The 12571-nt window shown below is 35.2% G+C and overlaps 1 protein-coding gene across 1 annotated transcript in view; it reads right to left on the bottom strand.

The window, feature by feature from the left end:
* Positions 1-1621: 1621 nt before the first annotated feature.
* LOC123658084 (NADP-dependent malic enzyme-like) overlaps positions 1622-12571 on the bottom strand; it is a 38970-nt gene continuing 28020 nt past the window's right edge. The window contains exons 6-11 of the mRNA XM_045593557.1: positions 8372-8498; positions 7709-7934; positions 7335-7477; positions 4983-5156; positions 3659-3782; positions 1622-3048 (exon numbers count right to left, since the gene is read on the bottom strand). Coding sequence (XP_045449513.1) covers positions 2909-3048; positions 3659-3782; positions 4983-5156; positions 7335-7477; positions 7709-7934; positions 8372-8498 — 934 coding nt within the window. The 3' untranslated portion in view covers positions 1622-2908. The remainder of the gene's footprint in view (positions 3049-3658; positions 3783-4982; positions 5157-7334; positions 7478-7708; positions 7935-8371; positions 8499-12571) is intronic.

Below are 12571 nucleotides of genomic sequence, written 5' to 3' on the forward strand. Positions count from 1 at the left end.
TCTTTCGGATAGTATAGAAGCAGCACAATTTTAAAAAAAAAAATGTTTAATCTAATATATAAAATTCTCGTGTCGCGGTGTTTGTAGTTAAACTCCTCCGAAACGGCTTCACTGAGTCTCATGAAATTTTGTGTGCATATTGGGTAGGTCTGAGAATCGAACAACATCTATTTTTCATCCCTCTAAATGTTAAGGGTAGTTACACCACCCCTAATTTTTTTTTAATTTTTAGGTAAATTATTTATTTTTTATTTTATTATGATTTGGCATTGAAAAATACATACAACCCTAAATTTTCACCCTTCTACCACCAATCTCTATTTTTAAATACCGTTTAGCAGCAAGACAACGTTTGCCGAGTCAGCTAGTTTTATATATATTTTCTAGTTCTTAATTTTTTTAATTAAAAGTACATAAAAATATTTAGGAAATTTAGTATTTTAGAAAATAAAAAATACCGTAAAAATAAATCAAACAAATAATGACAAATAATGTCAATTATGTCATTTCAACATATTTTTTTATACGGCAAATAGGGATGTGGTGATTATATTTTTAAAGGTGAATGAAATAAGTGAATGAACAAAATGAACGATAAAATAGGCCGTGTCCTTTAACTATATTTTAAATTTTCACGAACTACAATTCGTTAATAAGTTATAAAACAATGTTACAGTAAAGCGATTTGTTATTAAGTTTATTTATTTATTTAACAGGAAAACTTACAGCTAAATAACATGGATTTAAATATACAAGTGTACTTAAATATAGGACAGACACGCACTAATGCGCTAACACAAGACTACAAGGCTATAGTTAATACACAAGAAAAAAATAAAAATAAAAATTTGATTCCCTAAACCAACAGCCTCGGTTGAAAAACTGATCGGCCATAAGATTAAGTTGTTAAATATGGTTTGGTTTTTTTTATGTTGAGCGAAAAAAAAAATGCTTACAAAATATTATTAATGTCAATCTTTTATAGTAGTGTTTATCGTAAAGGTTTTATTTTATATTATGAATATTTCGGAATATCAATTTCACCCTGAACATTTTTAACACCATCCCATTGAATATAAAATTACTTTGCCTTTTATAAAATCTCGATTATTTATTTATTTTTTTCATAATTATGTACCTCTGCTAACTACTAACAAAAATATTAAATATATTATCATGTTTTGAAATAATTTCAACAATATTTGAATATAAAATGAATTTTACTCTCATCTATGGCTTATTAGTATTATTCATTCATTTGCTCTTTGTGTCACTTTACAATCACACTAATTATCTGTGGTCGGACTTCCGTACTTACGCCATATTTGTTTACCAGTTAGAAGGAGGTTAAGAGACTTCTAAAAAATGGATTATACAAATAGACACTACAGCCCAACGATAGCTAATTTAATTATTTTACCAAAAAACGCCAAACATTAATAGCGTTAATGTTAAATGAGTTCGATTTTACATACGTCATATTATACAGTCGTTTGACTGATGTTACGTCACTGCCGTTATATATTTTTCTTACGGTTTTAGTCTCACATTTTGTCAGTTCGGTCGCCCAGCCAAATGTCAAGCCTGCCGTAAGGAACTTCGTTCCAAAAATAATAAAACGTTTTTCATCAAATAATTTATTTTAATGCTTTTACAAATAAATAATATTGTATTACCGATCCGTTAAATACAAGCTTGTTCAATATAATATTACTAATCGAAATCGTCTACATGACAAGGTTCTTAATATAACTAAATAAATTAATATAAATTATTTTGACAAATTTATAAAAGTAACAAAAAACAAATCCTCTATTTTAACAACATTTTCCCGTTAACTCGCTATAAATACATATCACATTTTTTTTTATTTATCTCCATATAAAGTATTTCTTTACAAATACAAAAATAAACCTAGTTTTATAAATACAATATATATTTGGTTCAAATTTAATCATAAAACAGTTCACTTTGGAAGATTGGAATGTAATTTTAAATAGTATTGTGTGACGTCTTTAAAAATAATAACAATGATATAAATCATGTTGTTGGCAAAGCAAAAATACGTGAGAAAAATAGTCACGTCATATTAGTGCAAGAATAGATTTCGCGTCATCGCACTTGGCAATGCACACTTGCCAAAATAAATTTTATGATTTGCACCTTTGCGTTTTTATCAATGCAATTTTTAACAAAACAGATATAATCACAGTGTCTATCAACATGAAATCAATAATTAAACAATTAATGGTATCCGAAAAAGATTGTTTAAGAATGTTGATAAGTCAAGCTGAGCTAAACATATAAATTACATGAAAAAAAAGTATAAAACATAAGATCCCTCGTCAATAGAACTTACATGTGTTTAAGCACACACAACCGCTGCTTTCGTTCTAACCTTTTTTTAAACATTTCATGTTTATAAAGTTATTTTTAATACGGCATTTTAGTCATAATAAATTAAAGACATAAATAGTAGTTTCAATAATAAACCTTTGGTAAAATTTGATCAAGCGATATTAGTGGTTATTTATAAAACATAAACAGACTTGATTGCCAAATCAAAGTAACAGATGGTGACAAAGTAACTTTGATTATCACAATAATTCCTTGCCGTATCGATATTAAAAGCGGCTCTTCTTACAACACAATCCCCGATTTTAAATTACAACTCTTAACCCCCGATTTTTACTTTTTTCGGACGATTTAATGTAAAGAAAAACGTAATTAAACCAATATTGTATGCACAAAATCAGTGGTATTTTTTTTTTCTTTTTTTTTTGATAGGTAAAAATGGAATAACAAATTGTGTTTATTAGCAGAGCTCTATTAGTTTTTTTTTTTTTTTTTTTTTATACGAGTATCGAAATGTCCGGCCGTGTGTAGGTAGTCTGTGGTAGCTGCCGGTCTACATGACGGAGACGTGCGGCGCGGGGCTCGGCGGCCAGTCGTAGCGCGGCGGCAGCGCGGGCGAGTAGCGCACGTCGTACATCTGCGCGCGGATGAACGCCTCCGCGTCCTCTGGCTGCGGTTGTACTGACGCCTTGCCTGTGATAAAATACACCAAAATCGTTTTCGAATTCACATTTCAATAGACTATTTTCTAGGCTTGTAAAATGTTAACCCGTAAATTCCATTTAATCCAATATCTTACACGATCAAGATTCGTAAACGTCTCTTTCGTTTCCTAAAAGCTATCAAGAAAACTCAAGAAACTATTACAAGAAACAATTACAAGTTATTTAGAAACCATATTAGATAAACTCTAGAAATTAAGCAGATAGCCGCAATACATTTTATGCCAGACTAGCTGTGCTCCGCAGTTTCACACGCGTTAATTTGAGGAAAAGAATATCCCCTCGATAAATCGGCTACCCAACACGAGAATATTTAAATTCGAACCAGTACTTTCTGAGATTAACGCGCTTAAACAAACAAACTTTCAAATTAGCTACAATTTCAAACAGCTTTATAATATTACTATAGATAGATCAGAACACCAAATAACAAAAGGTGCGAAACATAAAGATCTATATTGTCAAACATTGCACATTGTCAGCCTAATATTAAAAAAAGTTTCCAGTGATTAAAAACTTAAATTAGAGCTCTAAACTCAATCGACCAATTACACTAATTTATAAGAAAGATTAAAATTTACCTGTATTGTACGCGTGTTCCAAAACTTTCTTGGCGATCTTGACGGAGCATTCTTGGATATCTGCGAGTGGTGGGTACACGCTACCGTGGTCCAAATTCTCTTGTGACACAATTTTAGCCAGGGCCTGAAATTTTAATAAAATATTTCTATTAAGAAATGGTAAGGCTTTAGATTAAGAACCGTCGTATTATCTAAGCTGAAAATTTGACCGTTTCTTGGCATAGTTTCGTTACAAAAAAAAAAAAAAACCTTAACCTATCTAACTTCCAAATAAGACCGTTTATCGACATAATTTCGTTACAAAAAAAAATAACCCTAACCTATTCTTCAAAATGACGGTTCTTAATCTAAAACCTAGTCTCTATCTTCTAAAGTAATTTACAAAAAAAATAACCCTAACCTATTCTTCAAAATGACGGTTCTTAATCTAAAACCTAGTCTCTATCTTCTATAGTAATTTACAAAAAAAAATAACCCTAACCTATTCTTCAAAATGACGGTTCTTAATCTAAAACCTAGTCTCCATCTTCTATAGTAAGTAGTACTTAGGTTCCTGTTATTTTGTCGAAGAAAAAGGACTTCTGGGTTTTTACAGATCCAAATTTAGAGAAAAAATATATCAAGTTATTTTAATAACGTAGCATAATGACAATATATTACGTTATAAAATAATCAAGGACTGTTTAAGACTAACAAAAATGTAGTTTTATCAGCTTGTAACTATCTTACTGCTGCGCAATCAAATCTTCGCTCTATAACACAACCTAATTAACAAACGCAAATAATCAAGCACATTTTTAACCAACTTCAAAAAAGGAGGAGGTTACTCAATTCGACCGTATATATATATTATGTATGTTCGGAGATAACTCCGTCGTTTATGAACCGATTGTGATAATTCTTTTTTTGTTGGAAAGGAGATATCCATAGTTTGGTACCATGATAAGGAAACCAGAATCTGATGATGGGATCCCAGAGAAATCGAGGGAAACTCTCGAAAATCCGCATAACTTTTTACTGGGTGTACCAATTTTGATGATTTTTAATTTAATCGAAAGCCGATGTTTATCATGTGGTCACATTTAAATTTCATCGAGATCTGATTACAACTTTTGGAGTAATCTTTGATAATGCGTATTTACTTGACTCTTTTTTTCGTCTACCCACGTTGTATCACTTGTCGAAATAATTGAAGTCCATTTTTCTTCGTTTGCCTGCAAACACAATTATTCAGTCATCGCTTTAGATCACGAGAGCAACAAAATCAAACCAGAGAGACCTAGCTTCAATGTTTGAGTGAGTGAAAGCGAGTGAGGGAACCGACCTCTGCGGCCAGCAGCATGAAGTCCTCGGAGATGTCGACGATGCCGGCGGCGAGCACGCCGAGCGCGAGGCCGGGGAACACGTACGCGTTGTTGCCCTGCCCCGGCCGCAGCGCGCGCCCGTCCTTGGCGCGGTACTCGGGGAACGGCGAGCCCGACGCGAAGATGGCGCGGTCCTGCGGGGCACGCACGCTTACTGAGGTACCGTTAGCGATGGGGAATGAGGTTGCATCGAATTGATATAAGTTTTTGATACGTTACTTTTTATTACCAACGAATTCCACTATATTTATGAGATATTTCTATTCGCAGGTACTCGGGGAACGGCGAGCCCGACGCGAAGATGGCGCGGTCCTGCGGGGCACGCGTTACCGAGGAAATGAGGTTGCGCTCGCTAGGGCCTGCTATTTGATTTGCATCGAACTGATATAAGTTTTTGATACGTTACTGTTTATTACCAACGAATTCCACTATACCTATTTAGCTGTATGAGGAATCACGTCGGGGTCACCAGTTTGGGGGTGTAAGGAAAAGGGAGGATCCTCCGACCAGACGGATGTTGTGTCTGGCGGGCTAATGCCCCGACGGTTGTTGTCGGGGAAAACTCTGATAGCGCGATGTAGCATACGTCAGTTTTCTCTAATTACGTAGTTTGTAGTCGTTCGTATTTCGCGCGATAGAGGTCGCCACACCTATTTCTGTGATATTTCTATTCCCAAATATCAATCTAAGCGTTGTAGTTAATTAATTGAAGAGAAACACGTCCTAATGGCATATTCTACATTCTGCTATTGAATTCTATTTGTAACTTATGTGCAAGATAAACTTTATCCAAAACCGGTGAAACCGGCCCGTGGTATTGGGCCCTGCAGGCTGCAGCGATATATATGATTCTATATTCATTTTCGTACTCGTATTCGGAAGTCATTTGTATTATACGTCAAGACTAGTTGGAACTTTGTTCTTCTCATTAATTTAATTCTTTTGTTTAAGTGAATACGGTTCTATAGTTGAACTACACTAACTGTCAACTTTATCGAAACACCAAAAAGTTACATAATATGGCCTAAAAATAAGTACAACGAGTTCAAGCACTCCCATAAGGCGTTTGTAAAGCGTAAACGTATCCTCCGATGAGATTTGAAATACAAGAGTACAAACAATTTCTCGCCGTTATGAAAGATAAAAGCGCTGCACGAGGGTAAGTTAAAATTTTCAGATGATAATCGGCTTGAAAATTAGTTTGCTCATTCAAGAACAACCCTATCGTATTGATAACTTTGCATTATTATTATTATATACTGTTGTTATTTCAAAATCTCTAAAATTGCAACTTTAATTTTTAAAAAATCTGCAGCATGTGCATCGATTGCTTGAAGAAGCATATATTGAGTGAGAAAACATGTCGTGAGTGGGGTCAAAAGTTTAAAAATAGTTATTTTGATGTAGACGACAAAGATCGCGGTGGAAGGAAGGATGCAGAATTAGAGGAATAATTGGAAGAGCATTCGTCTCAAACACAAAAGGAACTTGGACTTACATTAGAAATAAGTCAGCAATCAGCATGCAATCTCACGCCATTTAAAATATTTTGGAATGATTCATAAAGAAGGTAATTTGGTTCCATACGAATTAAAGTCAAGAGACATTGAACGCCGATTATGCATGAGTGAAATGCTGCTAGCAAAGCATAAAAAAGGTTTTTACATCGAATCGTTAAGATTATTCGCGGAAAAAAACTGATGCTGTGTATTTGGTGGGATGAGCTGGGTGTGGTGTATTACGAATTACTTAAGCCAAGCGAAAAAATCACTGGAATTCTCCACCGAACACAATTGATGAGAGTGAGCCAAGTTCTGAAAGAATAACGCCCTTAATACTACACCAGATACGATAAAATTATTCTCCTAAATGATAATGCTCGCCCACATGTAGCGGTTCCGGTGAACAATATTTGAAAACACTTAAATAGGAAGTGTTACCCCACCCGCCGTATTCACCAGACATTGCGCCGTCCGACTATCATCTGTTCCTATCAATAGCATATGTTCTGTCGGAGAAGCCGTTCAAATCACACCGAAAACTGGGTTGATTCGTAGATAGCCTCAAAATACGTAGTTCTTCGGACGTTGAATCCGAATGCTGACATAAAGATAGAAAAAGTGTCTATCGATGGACAAAACTTTGAATAAACTTAGAGACTACCGTTATCATGATAAATATTTAATTTTCGACAAAAAAACTACGGAAACTTATTTGTACTCGTAATACATACTATTCTGAATGTTTATAATATAAATACGAGTATAAGAGGGGAAGATGGACAAACGCCAGTAGTCACTAGTGCCACGTACGTCGGTGTTGGCGTAGGCCTCCTCGGCGGTGCACTCGGCCTTGCTGGTGGGGTTGGAGAGCGCGAAGATGACCGGCCGCGCGTTCAGTTCGCCCATCTTGCGCAAGATGTCTGCAGTGAACGCGCCGCCTATAGCGGCCGCGCCTGCGATATCGACAATCTGTGTAAGTTCGTGTACTTTTGCAGTCTTTTAGTCGACCACTAAACCAGCGATAGTACTCTTTGTGTACTTTAAACTTAATATTTATGTTGTTTTTAGGTCTGCAACTGCAGCTGTTGCAAATCAATTAGCTTTTATTTAAAAGATATATTTGATTTTATAAGAAAAATATTTTAGATCTAGGAATAAACCAATTTTTCTAAAACGGAACTTACCAATCAGTACAGAAGGCTTAGCAACATTTATAACTTCGGCAAGTGTCCGAATGGGGGAGCAGTTCTGGGCAAACTTCTCCTTGTGTTCGTTCAGTCCACCTTCAGGACGGTTCTTCACGATGAGACCCTTTGAGTCCACCATCCAAATCTTGCAGCGTGCATCGGCGTCCGATGTACCCTCGTTCTTCATCGCCATCACGCACAGCTCTGCGATACCCAGAGATGCCTATTGAGAAGATTAAGTTAAGTTAATCATCCTAAAGACGTAATTCAGCACACAATTTCGTGTAACTTGGCAGATATCATCTACGAAAATTCATACAAAGGACAAATGTTAAGGTCAAGAAACCAAATCCAAATTGTATTAATATACTATAAATATGCTCTTTACTCGAAAATATGACATACATTTTAGATTCTACTATGTGCCGATTAATGGCAAACAAGCCTTTCAACTCGCGGCTACCGATGGGGTTTTGCTGTCTCTAAAATCCCCACTACACTAAAAAATATGACATACATTTTAGATTCTACTATGTGCCGATTAATGGCAAACAAGCCTTTCAACTCGCGGCTACCGATGGGGTTTCGCTGTCTCTAAAATACACGTACTTATAGGGCTCCACTACACTAAAACAAGTCTAGTCTGGGAGTACGCCTCACCTCGCCGGCTCCCTGGAACACGAACACGTTGTCGGAGAGCCGCTTGCCGGTGATGCGCAGCGACGCGAGCAGCCCGGCCACCGCCACCGCCGCCGTGCCCTGGATGTCGTCGTTGAACGTGCAGTACCTACAACCTCACTACCGTTAACTACCCGCATGTCATGTCATGTCACACTCGACGGCTCCCACTCGGACTTACTCCTGTTTCGGTGGTTCAGAGGTGGCAGTCCTTGTGGGTCTCCCCACCGTGCCTCGGAGAGCACGTTAAGCCGTCGGTCCCGATTGTTATCATTTACACCTGATAGCGATCGTTACTCATAGTAGAAATTAAGCTCTGATCCTTTTCTTACATGGGGAAAGTGGCCGATAACCAGCAGTGGGATATTACAGGCTGAAGCGGTGGTCCAGAAACACAATACATAAGCAAAAAGTCCAGACAACGGCAAATATCTGTATGGCCAATAAAATATATGAAATGTGCATGTAAAATTGAGAGCACATAATTGGTATCTATAAATAACGAAATGAAGTTGAATTTATCACATTTGATATTTACATTTACATTACGATTCAATAGTATTTGTAATATAAATACATTTGAAATTCAAATTCTCTTATGTATGTTTTCTTCTGACCTTATTTCTAACTTTAGCTTCATTGACATCATTTACAATTATTATAGGGTATTGATTTTCCCATATTGCTAGGTAAAACAGACAAGAGCGGATCCAGCTTTGGCGCCAGGGGGTCACATAGTCGTGGTCAAGTCACAAGAGGTTATAATTTAATTTTGATAATAATAGATACACGTAAAAACGTTTTATTAATGTATGTAAGTACTGTACTTCAAAATATCTATATTGTGACCATATTGTGACAAAAAAAAAAAAAAAATATAAAAAATACTATGTTTAAGAATTTTAATTAGTTGTTCACCTAGATCCTGGACCCAGCATAGGGGGAGGTCATGACCTCCATGACCCCCTCTGGATCTGCCCTTGAAAACAGATCGCTATAACCTTTGGTATACTACGAATTCAATCGTGTCATAAGAATTTAAAAATGTATAAAAAAAATTGTTCTTAACAAACGATAGCGAAAGTATGTGTTGCAAATTCAATTTTCTTATTTTTTATTTTCTCGTAAAGGCGATCATTCTCCATCTTCGAAAAATTTAAAAAAATAATATATGACATAAAATACATTCGCATAAAACTTTAATGTTGCGTTGTTTACTTTAAGCGCGGGAAATATAATAAAACAACAAGGCCATTGAAAAAAAAACTTATACCTATTATACATAAATAAATTGTGTATTTTACGAAAATTTGTAAAATGTGGTGAAAATTTGATGACTGGCAAAGAGTGCTAACAACAACAATGGTCTTATTTTGTCCTTGCGAAATGTACTTCCTAATGTGTTTTTAAGCTTATTATTTTCTTTTACTAACAATGATTAAAGTGTGTAAAGAGTCATGTGAATCGATCCTACAAAATCATCAGCATCCTCAAAACTTTTTTGGACAAATCAATATTTCCCGATCTGAATGACTAAGTAATGAACTAAGTATATACCATTGATGTTAAGAAAATAGAGTGTCATCGCTGTCACTTATTGCATCGCCTATTTGAATGACTTATTTTAACTGGTCGATTTGAGCACGGCATTCTTTTTTACTACCATTTAATTGGTGGAACTAAGTGACAAAGTGGCGTGGATAAACTATGTGACAGCGTTGACTCACTATTTTTATAACGCGAATACACTATAATGACACCAATAACCTCATTGAGGCTGGCTCGAACACCTAATTTAAGTACAAAAACATTTAGAAGCCTCGATCGATCGATCGATCGATAGATTGTCGGAGCAGTCCAGTATTGCTCTCAAGCAGTATTGTGATCCTGTGAATAAGGTGACCAGAGCTCCTGGGGGGATGTCGTCCAAGACGTATCCGTCTACGGCGACCCTCTGTTAGCGCCTGGCGTGCGCTCTGAGATGACTGTTGTATAATTTATATTTAAACTTTTTGTATTAGATTTGCTATGTGACGAATGTAAGAGGAAAAAGAAAAATAAACGTCAGATAAATTTAAGATTTATCGTCAGATTAATATTTTAAATATTAATAAATGCAAGTATAACATGGCGCAGTCGGAAAAGCGTATTTAATTGTGAATAATATTACTATTTAATAGAAAATTACATAAATATTATAAAATGGAGAAAAAAGTAGTCACGGCAAATGGATCGATAAATCTGCCAACAGAAATTAGTTGGCAAGGGTCAATGTCCGAAAACTGGAGATTTTTCAAACAAAGGTATGAAATCTTTATTATTGCATCTGGAAATGAAGCAAAGGACGGAAAAACAAAAACAGCTTTGTTATTAAACGCCATAGGGGACAGGGCAATAAAATTATATAATGGATTTAATTTTGAGAAACCGGAACATCGATTCGAGTTTGAAAAAGTAATTGAAAAATTCGAAGAACATTTTAATCCTGAAAGGAATGAGATTTACGAAAGATATAAATTCTTTACCAGGAATCAAAATGAAGGAGAATCGTATGAGGACTATTCAGTGGCTCTGAGAGATCTTTCGAGTACGTGTAACTTCGATTTTTTAACAGATAGCTTGATAAGAGATAGACTAGTGTGTGGAATTTCTGACAAAACAGTAAAGGATAGATTGTTACGTACAAAAGATTTGACCTTAGCTAAAGCCATTGATATATGTCGCACATCGCAAGAAACACAAAGGCAACTTGAGAAAATTTGTTCTTCGACTAGTACTTCGAACAATCTAGATAATTTAAACGATGTAGACTATAACATACAAAAGATTAATAAAAAACCAAACACTGCAGATAATGCCGGAAAGATTACGAAGAAAGACAGATATACAAATTATACACGTGAATGTCAAAGATGTGGCTATATTCATCCAGTGAAGAGATGTTTAGCCTTTGGCAAGCGTTGTGTTCGTTGCAATGGCTACAATCATTTTGCAAATAAATGCAAAAATCGTTTTGTTCATAATGTGGAAGAATGATGAAAGAAGATGTGAAAATATGGAGGAGAATATTAAGACTATATTTTTTGGATCAGTTTTCATAAATTCTCTAAAGGAAGACACGAAGGATTGGACAATTGTCGTTGGATCTAATAATGTGTCTCTTGATTTAAAAGTCGATACTGGTGCTCAGGCGAATTTATTATCTGGAAGAAACTTGTCAAATTTAGGATTAGACAAAAATAATCTTTTAGAGTGTAAGGCCAGGCTGACAACCTATACAGGTCAAGTAATTAACTGTCTTGGAAAGTGTTCTTTGCCTATTAAGTATGATGGCAAAAACTACGTATTAGATTTCTATGTAGTAGACTCAGATAAAGCAAGCAACATATTAGGACTACATTCAGCGATTAAAATGAATTTAGTTAATCCTTTAAAAAATCAAAATTTAAAAATCAATGAAATTAATACATTATCAGAGTATAGGGATTTATTTGAAGGCTTAGGATGTATGAAAGAGGAATATGATATTAAACTAAAACAAAATGCCACTCCAGTTGTTCATGCGAGTAGACGAGTTCCAATAGCAATTCAACCAATTCTAAAGAGAAAACTTGATGAATTGGAGAAAATAGGAGTGATATCTAAAGTATCACATCCTACAGAGTGGGTCAATTCTTTAGTTATTGTTCATAAGCCTAACGGAGATTTGAGGTTGTGCTTAGACCCTAAGGACTTAAATGAGGTTATCAAAAGGCAACACGTAGAACTACCTACTCTTGAGGAGATCACTAGTAAACTTTCAGGTGCTAAGTATTTTAGCACTCTAGATGTAAAAAATGGATTTTGGAATATAAAGTTATCTGCAGCAAGCTCTGATTTATGTTGTTTTAATACTCCGTTTGGAAGATACAAATTCTAAGAATGCCTTTTGGAATTTGTAGTGCGTCTGAAGTTTATCAACACCGAATGCGTCAAATACTAGATGACTTAGATGGGGTTGATGTATATATTGACGATATTTTGATTTGGGGTAAAACGAAACAAGAACATGATAAACGTCTTAAAAAAGTATTCGATAGATTGAGACAGGAGAATGTAAAACTAAATAAGGATAAATGTAAGATTGACGTGCAGCAGTTAAAATATTTAGGACATATTATAAGCAAGGATGGTATTACACTT

The sequence above is a fragment of the Melitaea cinxia genome, chromosome 11, assembly GCF_905220565.1.
Source record: "Melitaea cinxia chromosome 11, ilMelCinx1.1, whole genome shotgun sequence".
NCBI lineage: Eukaryota > Metazoa > Arthropoda > Insecta > Lepidoptera > Nymphalidae > Melitaea > Melitaea cinxia.